The sequence below is a fragment of the Clavispora lusitaniae genome (genome assembly GCF_014636115.1).
Source record: "Clavispora lusitaniae strain FDAARGOS_655 chromosome Unknown tig00000105_pilon, whole genome shotgun sequence".
Taxonomy (NCBI): Eukaryota; Fungi; Ascomycota; class Pichiomycetes; order Serinales; family Metschnikowiaceae; genus Clavispora; species Clavispora lusitaniae.
This window is the reverse complement of record NW_027093978.1, coordinates 237,820-252,400: the sequence shown is the minus strand read 5'-3', so window position 1 is coordinate 252,400 and position 14,581 is coordinate 237,820. Positions and strand designations below refer to the sequence as shown.

Sequence of the window (14,581 nt, the reverse complement as noted above, 5' to 3'; positions counted from 1 at the left end):
TGTAAATTATGTTCCCGCCGACTTTCATGCAAGCAGCAATTGTGCTTTTCTCTTTCCACTGACCTCGTCTTTGACAGACTTAACTGCAACCATGACCTTGTCAAAAACTCCAATGACCCTCTTATTACCCTGGAGATCCGTGAAAGCAATTTCGAATTTCTCTTCGTTGTACTCAGCACTGTTCACATCACCAAGGTTTTCCAATTTGATCAACCCTTCTACGCCAAACTTGGGAACAAGGACAACGATACCGTTGTTAAAACACTTGATCACATAACCTTCCTGTGTAGACTCGTTGTTCCTCATCACTTGGCCCACGTAATATTCAATACTAGCTCTGCCAGCAAACTGAGCATTCCGGTGTCTTCTATTAATGTTCTTGACTATCAACTCCATCTTAGTCTTGTCCCTATGGCTCAAGTCCAAGTTTTCGTATCCGATAGCACCTGCTAGTTGTCTATGCGCAACAACATCACAGTATCTTCTGATTGGTGACGTGAAATGTGTATAAATGTCCACAGCCAAACCATAATGTCTAAAATCAGGGTATCCGTAGGAGCCAGAAGAGAAATATTCTGCAGCCATCATGCATCTTGTGGACATGATACGTACAAGAGTGTTAAAATACTCGTCCTCTGGATCTTCGCACCGATCCAAGGAATCTGCAAGAGCCTTTGACGACTCGGTGGAAATAGACATGCCGTTCTTTCTAACACGCAACATTTCGTTGAGAGCTTCAAAGTTTGTTGCTGGTGGTGCTGCGTGACGTCTCAACATTGCAGTTTGTGGATATGCATCAAAGATTTTTCTTGCTACAGAAATGTTAGCAAGCAACATGAACTCTTCGACCAATGAGTTTGTTTCCAAGAGCTTTTTGATCTCCACTTCACCTGGGTCAGAGGTTTCACTGTCCATATGCACTTTAACTTCGGGAGAAGCCAAGTTCAATGCACCAGCGTCCAATCTCTTCTGTTTCAATTTCTTCGAAAGCTTGAGCAAGATTCTCATGGAGTTTGTCAATTCATCCTGTTGGTTTGCATCGTCAATTCTAAGTTGTGCTTGCTCATATGAGAATGCTTGCCTGGATTTGATAATAGACTTCATGTACTTGACATCAACGATGTTTGCGTCTTCATCCACTTCCCAAATAACGGAGAATGAGAATCTCTCAACAAATGGCTTCAACGAACACAAGTTTGTACCCAACAACATCGGCAACATATCGATTCTTTTATCAACCAAATACACCGAAGTACCTCTGGAAGCACCTTCGTTATCAAGAGGAGTATTAGGTTTAACGAAATGGGTAACATCAGCAATATGGACACCGACTTCGTAATTACCGTTTGGCAATGGCTCTGCATGTAAAGCATCATCAATATCCACACAGTTCGGAGGATCAATGGAGCAGACAAGTTTGTGTCTCAAATCGACTCTTTTTTTCAACTGCTCGTCACCATTGTCCAAATTCTCCGGGACAACCCAGTTGTCACCCTCTTTAGGCAAGCATTCCAAAACTGCCTTTGAGAATGGTCTATACTCAACATCATGTTCTAACAACAAAGCCTCAGTCTCAGCTTCTGCACTTTCGATTTCACCCAAGCTACGCACAAAATGTCCTAACGGATATTTGGAGTAAGAAGGCCACAGATCCACAGAGACAACAATCCTTTGACCTAACAAGTCCTTCGCTTTTCTCGTCTTGATTCTGATTTTTGGGAGCAATTTATCCATCAACACCACGAAGCATGTCTTCGACGCATTTCCATTGTCTTCTTCGACAGAGACAGAAGATGGTGCAATTTGGCCCACATAATATCTCCATGATCTTCTAGTGATGCTGACAATTCTTGCTGTAGGTTGTAACCTATGCGCCTCGCTGGCAGAGGTTGCCTTTACGGCCTCTTGAGCCAACACTCGGCGTTCCTTGTCTGAAATAATGCTTTCCTGATTTTCTTCCTCGGCATTATCATTAGCACCAATGGAGCTCTCCTCGACAATTGTCGTCGATGGTTCTCTCCATTTGTCTTTTGGAAGTAGTTCGACAATAACCAAGTCCCCATTAAAGGCTCTGTTCAAGTTCTTCGTTCCGACAATCAAAAGAGGCTTCTTGAAAGCTGGTGTCTGAACAGTACCTTCCAAGAAGTTGTAAGTGGAAATATTCAAAATTCCCTGATATAATGTACCGTTCTTAACACCGGCCATTGTTCTAGAAGTTGAATAGTATTCAGGGAATGCCACTTCAGCAGCATTCTTATCAAAGGACTCATTTTCAGTTGGAATTAAATCTCTCAACTCATCACCATTAGTCAAACATTCGACATACTCGGCGAGACTTCTAGTATCTATACCATCTGCAATGGCTTTGTTTTTGTTGTCTCTGTCGTTGCAAACGAAAACGATGTTGATGGGTGTCTCCAGATTTTTGTCATTAAGATGCTCAGCATACCATTTGGCGCATTTCCTGATTGCTCTATCGTTTCTATCATTGATGGATTCATTCTTTTCTCTCGTCACAAAAGTGGCCTCGTTAAATTCATTGTGGAAAATAACGAAACGCTTGTCAGCAGCCTTCACAAGAGCACGCACTCTCTGGTAAATTGGAAACGATCTGTTCTTTACTTCCTCTAGAACAATCTGGGGAATGATGACGTCGTAGAAGCAATCTGTGTGCTCTAACAAATCGATTGCTTGCAAAACCACATTTGTATCAACCACCACATAATGCGGTCCACCATCTTTGAGTTTCAAGGGCAGGTCCAGCAAAACAAACTCTGGTAAATTCCCTTGGGCATCGGGCTTCACTGTATTTATACACTCATTGCAAAGCTTCGAATAGCAGGGAATGTCAGATCGAAGGTAATGTTCACGGACAATTTTAGTACATCCACCATTCCTGGATCTCACAAAGACTTTATTCGTGGCCGTGAGACCAGCTGAAAGCCTTTTCGTTTGAATCATGCCTGGTGCTTGAAGTTGAAGTGTAAATTTGACTTTTCTCTGAGAGATGTGATGATGCACCCGTACATCCAATACTCAAGGGCGCTAGATCCTGACTTACACAAAATTATTAGAGAAAAAAAAAAGAACAGAAAAATACTGTGATTGATATTCATGTTGCATTCCTAACGAAATTGATGCTTGATGAGTTTCAGATGAATCCTTGCTTCTGTCTCAATAGCGGAGCTTTTTTTTATGATCGTTGGATTAGGCTAGAGATTGCGTAAAAACTTTGCGAATTTATAGGAAATCACATATAGAGAGCAAACCTTGATTTGTAAAATCCAATTTAATAATAAATAGTTACAGTCCTTAAAATACATACAAGTGTTTCAGATAATATACTAATCTAGCTCATAATATCACTCAGCGAAGTGCTGTTGTGTTTTACTTCCAAAGAAGATCTAGCTTCCACTGGAATTTTGTGGTTGTCAATAAATTCAGTATCAAATTTCTCGGGGTGATGCAAGCGGTAGCTCTTAACCGCAGAAGGAAACAAGTCAAGCGACCAGATGACAAGCAAGAATCCATACCAATAGCAGATAATCCACTCGAATACGGCAGAAGCGGACTTATAGCCTTGGTTCATGAGAGCACCGAAAGCAACTGCAAAAACAATGGCAAAAATGACCCAAATGATCTTGAGGAAAAATGATACCATGTAAAGGTTCGCCCAACGCCTCTTGCCAAAGATAACCTTCTCGTGGTTTGGATGCAAACGTTGAGGGAAGTTACCAAAGATGAAGGTAAGGGTGAAGTTGAAGCAACAAGCAAAGAATACAAAGGCAATGAAGACACCCACCATAGCAAAATGCACATGCTTAAACTTACTGGTTTTGAAACATGCAACGAGAAGAATACCGATTTCGCCGATAAATCCACAGATGATGCTTGCAATGGCAAGCTTGGGTTGCTTCGTCGATACATACGGTTGAAGCTTGTGCTTTTTTCTCAAAACATACTCCATGATCAATGTTCCCATGAAGAAGATCATTTGAAATCCCGTGCACGCAATGAATAATGGCTGCAAGTTGGTTGCCCCTATGTCTGATAAGTAAACGGGATCTTGGTGTTTACCTTTCATGAACGAATAAATGGGATGCCCTTGGGCTCCCCAACATGCTAGTAGCGCAATAAGCATACCCCACCATACCACAGCGCAAACGATAGGAATAAGATAGTAGTGGAATTTTGTAAACTGGAGATACCACTTTGTCATGGTGGGACTTATATCAAGTGGAAGTTATGAGGCGGAAGATGCGGAAAAGGTTTTGGTGATTTATTAGAATGCAAGGACGAAAGAAGAAAAGCGAATTATTCCAGATACCTTCTTCCGTGGTTCTTTTAAACAAAGTTTTCCCGTCACACGATATGAAAACCACAGCTAAGCAACGTTTTCGATATGCAGGAACATTTGCTGCAAGATGAGCCGCAAGCGCAAAAGCAATTTGTTCCATGCCTGAAAGATATGTTCATTCCGTGGAAGACGATTGATAAGCATCTAGAGGGGTTTTGCGCTTCTTCAACTAGAGGAGACATACTTATGTGAAGACATTATGCTATTTTCTTAACTTGCTGAACCGTAATTCCCGATATAGTGACCTCACTGATTGATGGTGGCGATGCTCGGAATACTGCGGTCGGCAATCTCCTGTGTACAATACATCGGAAAAAGAAGACATACCGCGAACATATGCTGGTTGTGACAAATGATGTCGCGCCTAAGGAACGAACCGTTGCACATGCTTCGTTTACTCTTCATTGTGTTGTTATCTTCACTGCCTGATTGATTGATTGATCGATTGCAATGAATCTGTATCAACAATTCGACAATCGGCTATCTATTGTCTTCCACATTCAACATTGCGTCTCTCATTTTGTATTTCACCACTAGACTTACAATACGTGTCTTGATGCACCATTTGTTAACCCCTACGGATTCCCTATCCAGTTGGGCTGTGTTATTCTGAGTATGCCACCCTTTTCTTTTCTGTGGTGTCCTCCGTCGTATAGTTTTGTTTGTTTTTCTGTAGAGCGCCTGTCATCAATAAAGAGTGCAGGTAACACTGTCATTGGTATGAACTTGGGCCGAGATAGAAAATGGTGCATGTGCTAGTATTTTGAAACGCGTCAAAACTATGCATTTTGTTGTGTTTTCAAAGCTATTGTTCAAAGTGTACTTTGTGAGGGTCAGATGACACTTCATTGTGGGGTAAAAACTCGCAAAACCCTTGTCGCGATTCTCTGCGTGATTCTCTGCGTACCCTGCATTTTTTGCGCCTAACTCCACAATACTCATGTCTATGTCCCTCTGAGCCATGTTTAGATTCACTATCGACAACTGGGTAAATAAGTACTTATGGCCTAACAAAGTAAGTAAGCTCCCTCAGCCTTTTCGGCAAGTTCTCGGTGGCCATACAACAGCACCTGTTGGAGACCATTTCATATGGCTTGAGGTATTCATATCCTCCTTTTGTGGGGTGGCGTTGCTAGAAGGGGTGTTTGAACATAGCAGTGTTTTCAATCTGCATCATCTCCATAACATCATTGCCAGTTATGGTGCGACTGCTATTCTTTGCTTCAATGTCCACCAGTCGCCTTTGGCTCAACCTAGAAACGTTCTCGTTGGCCATTTTGTTGCATCTGTGATCGGTGTGGGCGTCCAAAAGCTTTTTCTGCTAAGCGAAGCAGGAAGGTCTCACTACTGGGCATCTGGTGCTCTCTCCTTGGCAATTCTGTCGGTGTTGATGTCTATCCTAAATTGTGTACACCCTCCTGCTGGTGCTTCGGCTCTTTTACCGTCTATCGATGACAGAATTCGAGAAATCAGTTGGTGGTATCTTCCAGCACAATTAGTTTCTTCAGTGCTCATGATATCTGTTGCTTTGATCACTGGTAACGTTATTCGGCAGTATCCGCTGTACTGGTGGAGTCCTAATGACTTGGGAAAAAAGAGACATCCGAAAAGTGCCGAAGCAGAAGGCAGTGAACAAATTCTGGAGGAAAAGTCGCTAGTGGGTGACTTTGAAATCACTCGCATCAAAGGTTTTGGACGTATTGAAATCACACTGAGCAGTGTCATGATTCCTGAAGAGCTTAATGTTGAAGTGATCGATATGGAATGGTTGAGTAAAGCTAGAAAACTGTTATTGACTCTTGAGGCGGCTGCTGCATGACAAATGAACACTAAAATCAAGGCAACACCATTCTTATTCTGGTACTCATAATACGACCGAAGTACATGTTGGTCATATTGTTCGTCCTATAATCTACTATGTACTTCGGTTCTCTCCTAGGATATGTGAATCTAAAAGAAATAGAAAGAAAATGACGTGATGACGCAAGGCTGAAGCGATGCTTTGCCTTATTGAGAATTTCTGACCATTCGTTTTTAGGGAACTCATTAATATTCATGCATCTCTTGCATAGGTTTCAAGTTCCTAATCGCCGAGACGATCGCCTTACACTTCAAAAGAAAAAAAAAAAAAAAAAAAACGAAAATGCTCGCATTCGGATTATGAAACCGCTGTCCTAGTTTTATTGTGAGCCTGAATCACTCAAGCACCATTCTCTAGTAGTGAAAACGGTCATTTTTGAATTAGTACGACCCTTCTTAATAATATGGTCACTAAGAAACCGATTGAAGCATGCAATGGTCATCCTTGGCAATCTTCGGATTATTTTGTACCCGACATCATCAGAATATTTTTCCGTAAATGTACGCCAAAATTAAAGGGAAAAAAAAGGAAAGTCTCGTTAAAATTATTTGTGTGCATTAAATGTGCGTATGTATAGGCCAAGAATTTAGTGTACATGTACATTTGCTAGCCACATAAAAATCTCTTAAGACATGCTTATCCATAAGGAAAGGCTTGAAATTCAATCACGACATAGGTGATAATTAGAGCAGAATCAGGCGTTTCTGAGGATCAAGTTAGTCATTCATTTACCGTAAATGAAACATCCTGAAATATGTAGGGTGACTTGTGAGAAAAACACTCACAGATGTCCCCTTTAAGTGCATGCTTAGCCTAAGATGCGAAAAAAGTGCTCGCAGATGCGACTTGTAAAAGCATATATGCGGGTTATGTGCAGACTAAGACCATACTCTTCTCATGTAGAGGAGTATGTAAAGGGTACAGTTTCTTTCAAAAAACAGGTCTTCTACTTATTCTATTCCTATCATCTACATCACTTATGGCTTCGTTATCTTCACAAGGAAGCAACGCCATTATCTATTTGACCTATGCCTTCCTATTGGCTACTGGATTATTTCTTGCTTGGAAATTTGCAAGAAAGGATAATTTCTTATCAAGCAATGGAACCCAAAGAGGGTTACCGTTAGCTGTGAACTTTATTGCTTCAGGTATGTTTCTTTTCAGCAGTTTATCACTCCCCAGCAACATAGTGTAACCCAGTCGAGCCCATATGCACGCCTCAGGGTCTCCAACTTGCGATGGGGGATCCATAGAGTAATCAACGTTGGCCCAAGCGAGAACTTAACTACATGGATCAGAGTTGCTCAAATGTTAATAATGAGTTTTGTTGAGAACTTCTGACACAGTTCTCGCTGGGTTCGAACTCAATTAATCATCAGATGTACTAACGGACAGCAATGGGATGTGGTATTTTGGCTACCTACGCCCAAATTGGAAACATTTCTGGCCTTCATGGTTTAATGGTGTACACTCTTTCTGGAGCGATTCCAATTGTGGGATTTGCAATCATGGGTCCAATGATCAGAAAGAAATGTCCTGATGGATTCATCATGACCGAGTGGGTCAGAAGAAGATTTGGTATCGTCACAGCCTTATATGTGTCGTTTTTCACCTGTCTTACAATGTTTTTGTTCATGATCGGTGAAGTTTCTGCCGTCAAGAGTGCTATTGAGACCTTGACTGGATTGAATGGCTTGGGCGCAGTCATTGTTGAATGTGTTGTCACGACAATTTACACCGCTTTTGGTGGTTTCCGTGTCAGTTTCATCACCGACAACTTCCAAGGAGTCTTGGTCGTACTTTTGGTCGTTATTTGTGCAGCGGGTATGGGCTCGTACATCGATATTGACACTTCAAAAATTGGTCCTTCCCACTTGCTTGACGCTAACAAGTTGGGATGGCAACTTCTTTACATTTTGCCTGTGGCTATCATCACAAATGATTGTTTCATGGCTGGTTTTTGGTTGAGGACTTTTGCGAGCAAAACTGATAGAGATCTCTGGATTGGCGCAGGAATTGCCAGTTTTGTGACTTTTGCTATTTGCACCTTGGTGGGAACAACAGGCTTTTTGGCTGTCTGGGCAGGCTACATAGATGTGAACGATGAAGATGGAGGCAATGCATTTTTCATCATGTTATCTCATATGCCAAGATGGTTGATTGCATTTGTCTTGATCTTCGTCATCTGCTTGTCTACTTGTACGTTCGATTCGTTGCAAAGTGCTATGGTTTCGACCATCTCTAATGATGTTTTCCGCAACAAATTGGACATGATTTACGTTCGTGCCATGGTTTTTATTGTCATGGTACCAGTTGTTGTTTTGGGTGTTAAAGTTGCCGACAACATTTTGCAGATCTATTTAATCGCCGACTTGGTCTCTGCTGCTGTTATCCCAGCTTTATTCCTTGGCCTCAGTGATAGATTCTTCTGGTTCCTTCGTGGATTTGATATCATGGTTGGTGGTTTGAGTGCGCTATTTGCAGTGTTCGTCTTTGGTTGGATTTACTACGACAGTGCCAGAGAAGGTGGAAAGCTTCTTCTTGTCTGGAACGGTATCTACGACCCTAATGATTGGGGTGGATTTGGAGCTTTCGTGATTGCTCCATTCGGTGGCTTAATCTTCACTTTTATGGCCTGCGGTTTGAGAGCAGTATATGAGTTCGTGTTGGCCAAAAAGAACGGAACCGAATTCACCACTTTCGACAGAGTGCCAATTGTGGAAAGAGAACCAATTTCAGAGGACTATGGCGCGATGGATGATTCGAGCGACAAGAAAGACTCAGAAGCTTAAGCATAGGAAAGAAAAACTGAAGAGTATCATTAACAGATACATAATGACACTAGAACTTTGCATTTTTTGTGTGCCATTTAATAAACCGACATAACGGTGATTGGTGCAACTAATTTAATTGTCTAATATTCTATCAATAAACCATGAAAAAGATACAATTTAAACGATGTAATTGACTCGTACATTTGTGTGCCTATGTTATGTAAAAGTAATCTGGGAGAATGTTAAAAGTTTTTCAGTAGACGAAGGAAAGTGACGAAGTAGAATGGTGAAAATGATCAGGTATATGTTTAGGCTTATGCGACATCGAAGGAGGACTTACCAAAGTCTGGAGTGCCACCCAAAGTGTTGAAGATGTCACCAGTGTAGTTTTCTGGAGAGAATTCGGAACCTTCAGCGTAAACGTCATCCCAATTCTCCAAAATGTCCTTGACAATAGGCAAGCCAGCAATGACCAAGTTGTCAAAAGCAGCGTCAGCACCACCATCGTTAGGGTTGTTGAAAAACTCAACAGCCTTATCAGCCATAGATGGAGGAGGTCTGGAGAAGTCAGAGATGGTTCTCATCACCATGACTCTGTTGAAGTCAGCGAGACCAGCCTTGGTCAATCTGGTGATAGCTTCCAAAGAGGCATTGTCTTCTTGTGCAGTAGAGCAGTAGGTTGCAGAACCGTTGGTCATCAAAGAGGCGTAGAAGGAGAAGTAGTCGCCCAACACATTTCCAGTGAAGTAGTTGTCAGATGTCAAAACATCGCATTTGACGACCGATGGGGCACCTTGAGCAGCTTCAAAGTCATACTCTTGTCTGAACTCAACGTTACGGGCAGTACCGTTGTTCAATTCAGCAGTTTCAGCCAATTCGACAGCCTTGTCTCTCAACTTCTCGTTCAACTCGAAAACTTCAGTACCGTAGACATTGCCTGGGTAGGTCCATGGGTTGTCAGTGCCGTATGCCCAGTAACCAGAAGTCCAGTTAGGGTTGGTGGTGATGAATTCCTGGTAAGATACTTGGTATTCCAAAGCAACCTGGACCGCGTACTTGGCAAAAGTAACAGAGCCCAAAGTGGTATGTTGAGGCTCACCGCCACCAATACCGGAGATCAAGAAGTAGGTCTTGGCCAAGTCGAACAATGGAGATAAACCAAGGGCACTGATGGTAGCAGCAGCGTTGATTTCACCTTCACCAGTGGTCAATTGGCACACAGTGTAATCAGAGTTACAATGGATTGCAGGATAAAGAGGAGATAAGCCAGGAATAGTGATGTTGTGCACGAATTCCATACCTTCTAACCATGGCTTGGCTTCAAACTCAAACATGTTAATGACGAACACCTTTGGTTGGAAAACGGCAAAGGGCTTGCCGTGGGATGTTTGCAAGTCATTGTTAGTGGAAATGACATCAGCCTCAGTGGTATTGGCTTCTCTTTTGGCCAAAGGATGAGCGAGAGTAGACGCAGCAAGTGCTGCAACAGAAACGAGAGTAGAGAACTTCATAACCAGAGGAAGAATACTAAAGAGAAAAGAAAAAAAATACAATATACGGGGGAGGAAAGCAATGGGACTTTATACCTGGGCCCGATCCATCGGTTGGCCCTCGGAAATGCCGTTGGGGAATTTTTCAACGTCTGAAGACCTTATCTTTATTGAAGCAACTTGCATATTCGAAGATTACATTTATGCGCATCGCTTGACTCCGGTTCGGGTTCATATACGGTTGATTTCTATTCCGTTCGAATCCATACTTCCGGTTATATTTTACTGGGTTTTTATTACTTGCCATGAGTGTAATTGCTTCCCTTTCTCTTGCTTTGTAGTTCACCTAACACCTGTCACTTATCTTTTGACATGTCCAAGAAAATTGTACCCTGAGTACGCATGCCGGAAAAATGCTACGGCCGCGCGGCATTTCTGCACACTTCCGCTTTCAACGCCCAATTCCACCAATATGGAGAGTTTAATAGCACCCCAAAAGAGTAAGTGCGACACAGAACCGAGTCAGTGCAGTATTCATTCTGCAGTTTTTCGACAAGGCAATTTTCAGCGGACATAACATCCGCTGATTACTAGCGAGAAAGAATACGACAACCATATGGCATACTGACAATGCCCGCTCTTGTATGGGTCGATTGCCCACTAGTAGAACCTATCAACTATACATCCACTCAGATGGCTTCAATGACAAGCTTTTCCGTTCGTTTTGCAGAGCCGCCTCATGGTCTGGATAACCAACACAAAAGAACCTGCATGTAGCCACTGAACTTTCAACAAGTTGTAATCTCCCCTTTTCCCCTCTGATATGGCTGCTGCATCAATCGAAAGATATTTCCTGGAAATTGACGAAATACAGGATTCTGTATTCGACAGGATCCACCAATTGTGCAGCTTAGATTCAGAAACACTAAAAGATGGTGAATCTTATGAAGATCGTCGTTCTGCTCTATCAAGAAGCGCAAACTCACTCATGTCTAAAATACCTGATCTCTGTCTCGTCATAGACATTGAGTTGAAGCAATTGAACGAAGAGGAAGCTGCAGAAAGCCTTCTACATGACAAGCTAGCTCTTTACATTGAAAACTGGCGACGTTTGAAGCTGAAATTGAAACAAAGCTTGTTGGAAGCACATGCCTTGGAGATGGACATGATACACAAGCAAAGAATCGCCGAATATGTGAAAGTAGAAGAAAAAGAGGGAACGAAGGAAGATCTCTTCGCCGGCCGTTCACAGGGAAAAGCAGAGGCATCTGAAAAGTCTGTCCAAGATCAAATTTTAACGCATAACAAAAATATCACTTCTTCATTGCAACTGACAAAACAATTAATGTCTATGTCTGTCATGCAAACTGAGCTTAACATAGATACAATTGTGCAACAGTCAAAGGACTTGGGGAACTTAAACGACAAGTTGATGGATCTCGAAGGCGTTTTGACAAAATCCAAAGAGATTGTACGATTCATTGAAAGACAAGACAAGCGCGATAAGAAACGAATCTATATGAGCATTTTATTTCTCCTCTGCTGCAGTGCTTGGGTTATCTGGCGCAGGATATTGAAGACACCTGTAAGAATATTGCTTTGGACCCTTTTCAAATTCTTTGGTCTTTTCAATTGGGCAAGCAATCACCTACAATCAGAAAAAGTGAATATTAATGGCCGGGAAGTTATGGAGCCGCTTGAAACGCTGTCTTCTACTTCTTTATCACATACAAATGTTGCGTCTTCTTTATCACATACAAATGTTGCGTCTTCTTTCACAGAAGTTTCTTCACTCGCAAACGCGTACACTAATACTCAAGATGAACAACCTGAAGATTCAATTACTTCGATTGCAATAGAGACGGAGACCAATACTGCGTCTAGTGCAGAAAATGGAAAGGCACCAAGTGAGCAAGGCGACCAATTTCATCACATCGAAGAGGAAGTTGAGAAGAAAGAGTGGGTGGTCGAACCTGACCATTCATCTGATCATGATTCCTCAATGTCCACATCAGATAATGCACAGGCTGCTGATCCTGAGGAATCGAGTGTATTAGAGACCGATGAAGAGCTCAAAACAACAGAAGTGGGTCCATCGTCGTCACAAAATTCTTTTGAGGATATATTGATAGATGATAAAACTCATGGCAACGGGGCCATCGAGTACGAGAATAATAAGGATGAAAAATACGAAAACGAGACGGGGGATGTCAATACTAAAGAGACCATCGACGCGGGGGCAGATGATGGTGCGATAGAAATTACCATAAGTGACGAAAACTTTACCATGGCTAATGGGGATAATGACATTCACGAAGCTGACGATGCCACGCAAAATTATCCAAGCGAACTTCGCTTTGATGTGTTACTGGCAGTGGAAACAGTTTCGGAACAACAAGCCAGCTCTCAATATGGTGATTCTATAGACGCTGGTGAGCAGGAGACCGAGAAAGATACAGATGAAAGGTACCACGAACAAGAATTCATTGGCAGAACCGAAGCTAGCACGGGTGATGAAAGTGAAATTTTATCGGAGGGGCCCAAATCTTCATACGAAACCACTATTAGTGTTCCATCAGAATTAGCTTCCCCAATCAACGATGCTGATCTATCAACCTTGGAAGACATTCCAGTTGCGACATCTGACATAGTTGACGCATCACGAGACCAACAGGAAGTTTATAGTGAAATTGACCCCTCTGAGGACTTACCGACAAAACCTAGTGATGAGGCGGAAGAAAAGCATATACTTGATGAACTATAATCTCATATTACAATTTTAAATTTGCTCGACCTTCACTGAAGAACCTCCGTGCTTAGACGACTCGAGCGCAGCCGCTACAATAGCCAAGTGATGGAAGGCCTTTTCGGGCTTCACCTTCACCAAATGCTTGTCATTTGCTTGCACTGCCTGAGCAAAATTCTTGAATTCCTCCTCCACAGCATTGACTTCATCGACCTCAATAACAGTTTTCTTCGAGGCCTCCTGCGAGTTGGCGCCTGTCTGATAAGTGATTGTAGGTTTCTTCAATTCTGGTGAAAAATCGTAGACAAGAGAACCTTCCGTGCCATAAATGATCAAGCTTGTGCTCTTATCAGTAGCACCAAATGCAGAACCGTATGTGAAGGTACCGATAGCACCGGAGACCAATTTAAAAGTAGAGAATAGTATATCATCAGCACCGCTCTCCTCTCTCACTTGCTTGGTGAGGCCAGCAACAGACTCGACGGGACCCAAAATTTCCGTGAGCAAGGCCAACTGATGGACACCTCCATCACTCAAAAATCCTCCAATGTGCTGTGGGTTTTGTCTCCAAGAAGTAGACAAGTATTTGTTGTTGGCGTTCCATGCGCCAGTGGCTCTGTAAGTGAAGGAAATCACATCTCCAATCTTGGACAAAACATCCTTGACTTTGTCAATTGCGCTGAAAAACGCCCACTGTTCCAAAATACCAATAGGCAAGTCAGTGTTTCTGGAAAGTTTCACGATTTCTCTCGCTTGCTCCATATTGGCAGCAATTGGCTTCTCAACGACAATCGGCTTGTGATTGTCGATAGCTGCTTCAATCACTTCAAGGTTTGTTTGAACTGGCAACAAAGCATCCACAAAGTCCACTTCTGGGTCTTTTAAAAGTTCATCGACAGAATTGTACACATGTGCATCATCAATGTTCGCTTTTTTGGCAAAGACCTCCGCCTTTGATCTGGTTCTGTTGTAAGCCGCGAACGGCTTCAAGTTATCAATTGACTGAATCGTAGGCAAGTGCTTGTCTGTAGCGAAAATCCCTGTTCCGACAATTCCGACGTTAACCATTGTATCTGTTGTTATTTTATTCTTTTCAGCAAAGAGTTCTCTCAGTCTTGGGAACGCCTTCAGTACTTAAGTACCTTGTTCCATTAAGCGCTCTACATGATACTCAGGACTTTACTGTGCAGCACCTGAAACCTACGCAGTTTAATTTCTAAAGCAAGTTGGAAAGTAAGAAATATACTATCACATAGAGGGTGATGGTATGTACTGCAATGGATAACGCTAGTTCTTAACTTTTGTAATGGCTATTTCGCTAGTGTTAGCATGGGAGCAAGCGGTAGGACGACT

General features: G+C 42.3%; 8 protein-coding genes across 8 annotated transcripts; 4 read left to right on the top strand and 4 right to left on the bottom strand. All coding sequences in view use genetic code 12, as the record gives it.

Moving 5' to 3' along the window:
* Positions 1-24: 24 nt before the first annotated feature.
* Positions 25-2,961, bottom strand: DIS3 (exosome catalytic subunit; the record flags this gene model as incomplete). Its single annotated transcript, XM_002615801.1, has 1 exon — positions 25-2,961. The coding sequence occupies one exon, from the start codon at positions 2,959-2,961 to the stop codon at positions 25-27; it is 2,937 nt and encodes a 978-aa protein (XP_002615847.1).
* A 388-nt stretch (positions 2,962-3,349) lies between these two features.
* Positions 3,350-4,219, bottom strand: FOB63_003110 (uncharacterized protein; the record flags this gene model as incomplete). The annotated part of the gene is made up of 1 exon (XM_002615802.1): positions 3,350-4,219. One exon carries the CDS (start codon positions 4,217-4,219, stop codon positions 3,350-3,352), a length of 870 nt encoding a protein of 289 aa, XP_002615848.1.
* A 1,099-nt stretch (positions 4,220-5,318) lies between these two features.
* On the top strand, positions 5,319-6,176 carry FOB63_003109 (uncharacterized protein; the record flags this gene model as incomplete). Its single annotated transcript, XM_002615803.1, has 1 exon — positions 5,319-6,176. The coding sequence occupies one exon, from the start codon at positions 5,319-5,321 to the stop codon at positions 6,174-6,176; it is 858 nt and encodes a 285-aa protein (XP_002615849.1).
* Positions 6,177-7,615: 1,439 nt separating this feature from the next.
* FOB63_003108 (uncharacterized protein) lies at positions 7,616-9,010 on the top strand (the record flags this gene model as incomplete). Its single annotated transcript, XM_002615804.2, has 1 exon — positions 7,616-9,010. The coding sequence occupies one exon, from the start codon at positions 7,616-7,618 to the stop codon at positions 9,008-9,010; it is 1,395 nt and encodes a 464-aa protein (XP_002615850.2).
* Positions 9,011-9,306: 296 nt separating this feature from the next.
* NUP (purine-nucleoside phosphorylase) lies at positions 9,307-10,503 on the bottom strand (the record flags this gene model as incomplete). The annotated part of the gene is made up of 1 exon (XM_002615805.2): positions 9,307-10,503. The coding sequence occupies one exon, from the start codon at positions 10,501-10,503 to the stop codon at positions 9,307-9,309; it is 1,197 nt and encodes a 398-aa protein (XP_002615851.2).
* Positions 10,504-10,564: 61 nt separating this feature from the next.
* FOB63_003106 (uncharacterized protein) lies at positions 10,565-11,059 on the top strand (the record flags this gene model as incomplete). The annotated part of the gene is made up of 1 exon (XM_002615806.1): positions 10,565-11,059. The coding sequence occupies one exon, from the start codon at positions 10,565-10,567 to the stop codon at positions 11,057-11,059; it is 495 nt and encodes a 164-aa protein (XP_002615852.1).
* A 246-nt stretch (positions 11,060-11,305) lies between these two features.
* On the top strand, positions 11,306-13,246 carry SEC20 (Sec20p; the record flags this gene model as incomplete). The annotated part of the gene is made up of 1 exon (XM_002615807.1): positions 11,306-13,246. The coding sequence occupies one exon, from the start codon at positions 11,306-11,308 to the stop codon at positions 13,244-13,246; it is 1,941 nt and encodes a 646-aa protein (XP_002615853.1).
* A 15-nt stretch (positions 13,247-13,261) lies between these two features.
* On the bottom strand, positions 13,262-14,296 carry FOB63_003104 (uncharacterized protein; the record flags this gene model as incomplete). The annotated part of the gene is made up of 1 exon (XM_002615808.2): positions 13,262-14,296. The coding sequence occupies one exon, from the start codon at positions 14,294-14,296 to the stop codon at positions 13,262-13,264; it is 1,035 nt and encodes a 344-aa protein (XP_002615854.2).
* Between the last annotated feature and the right edge of the window lie 285 nt (positions 14,297-14,581).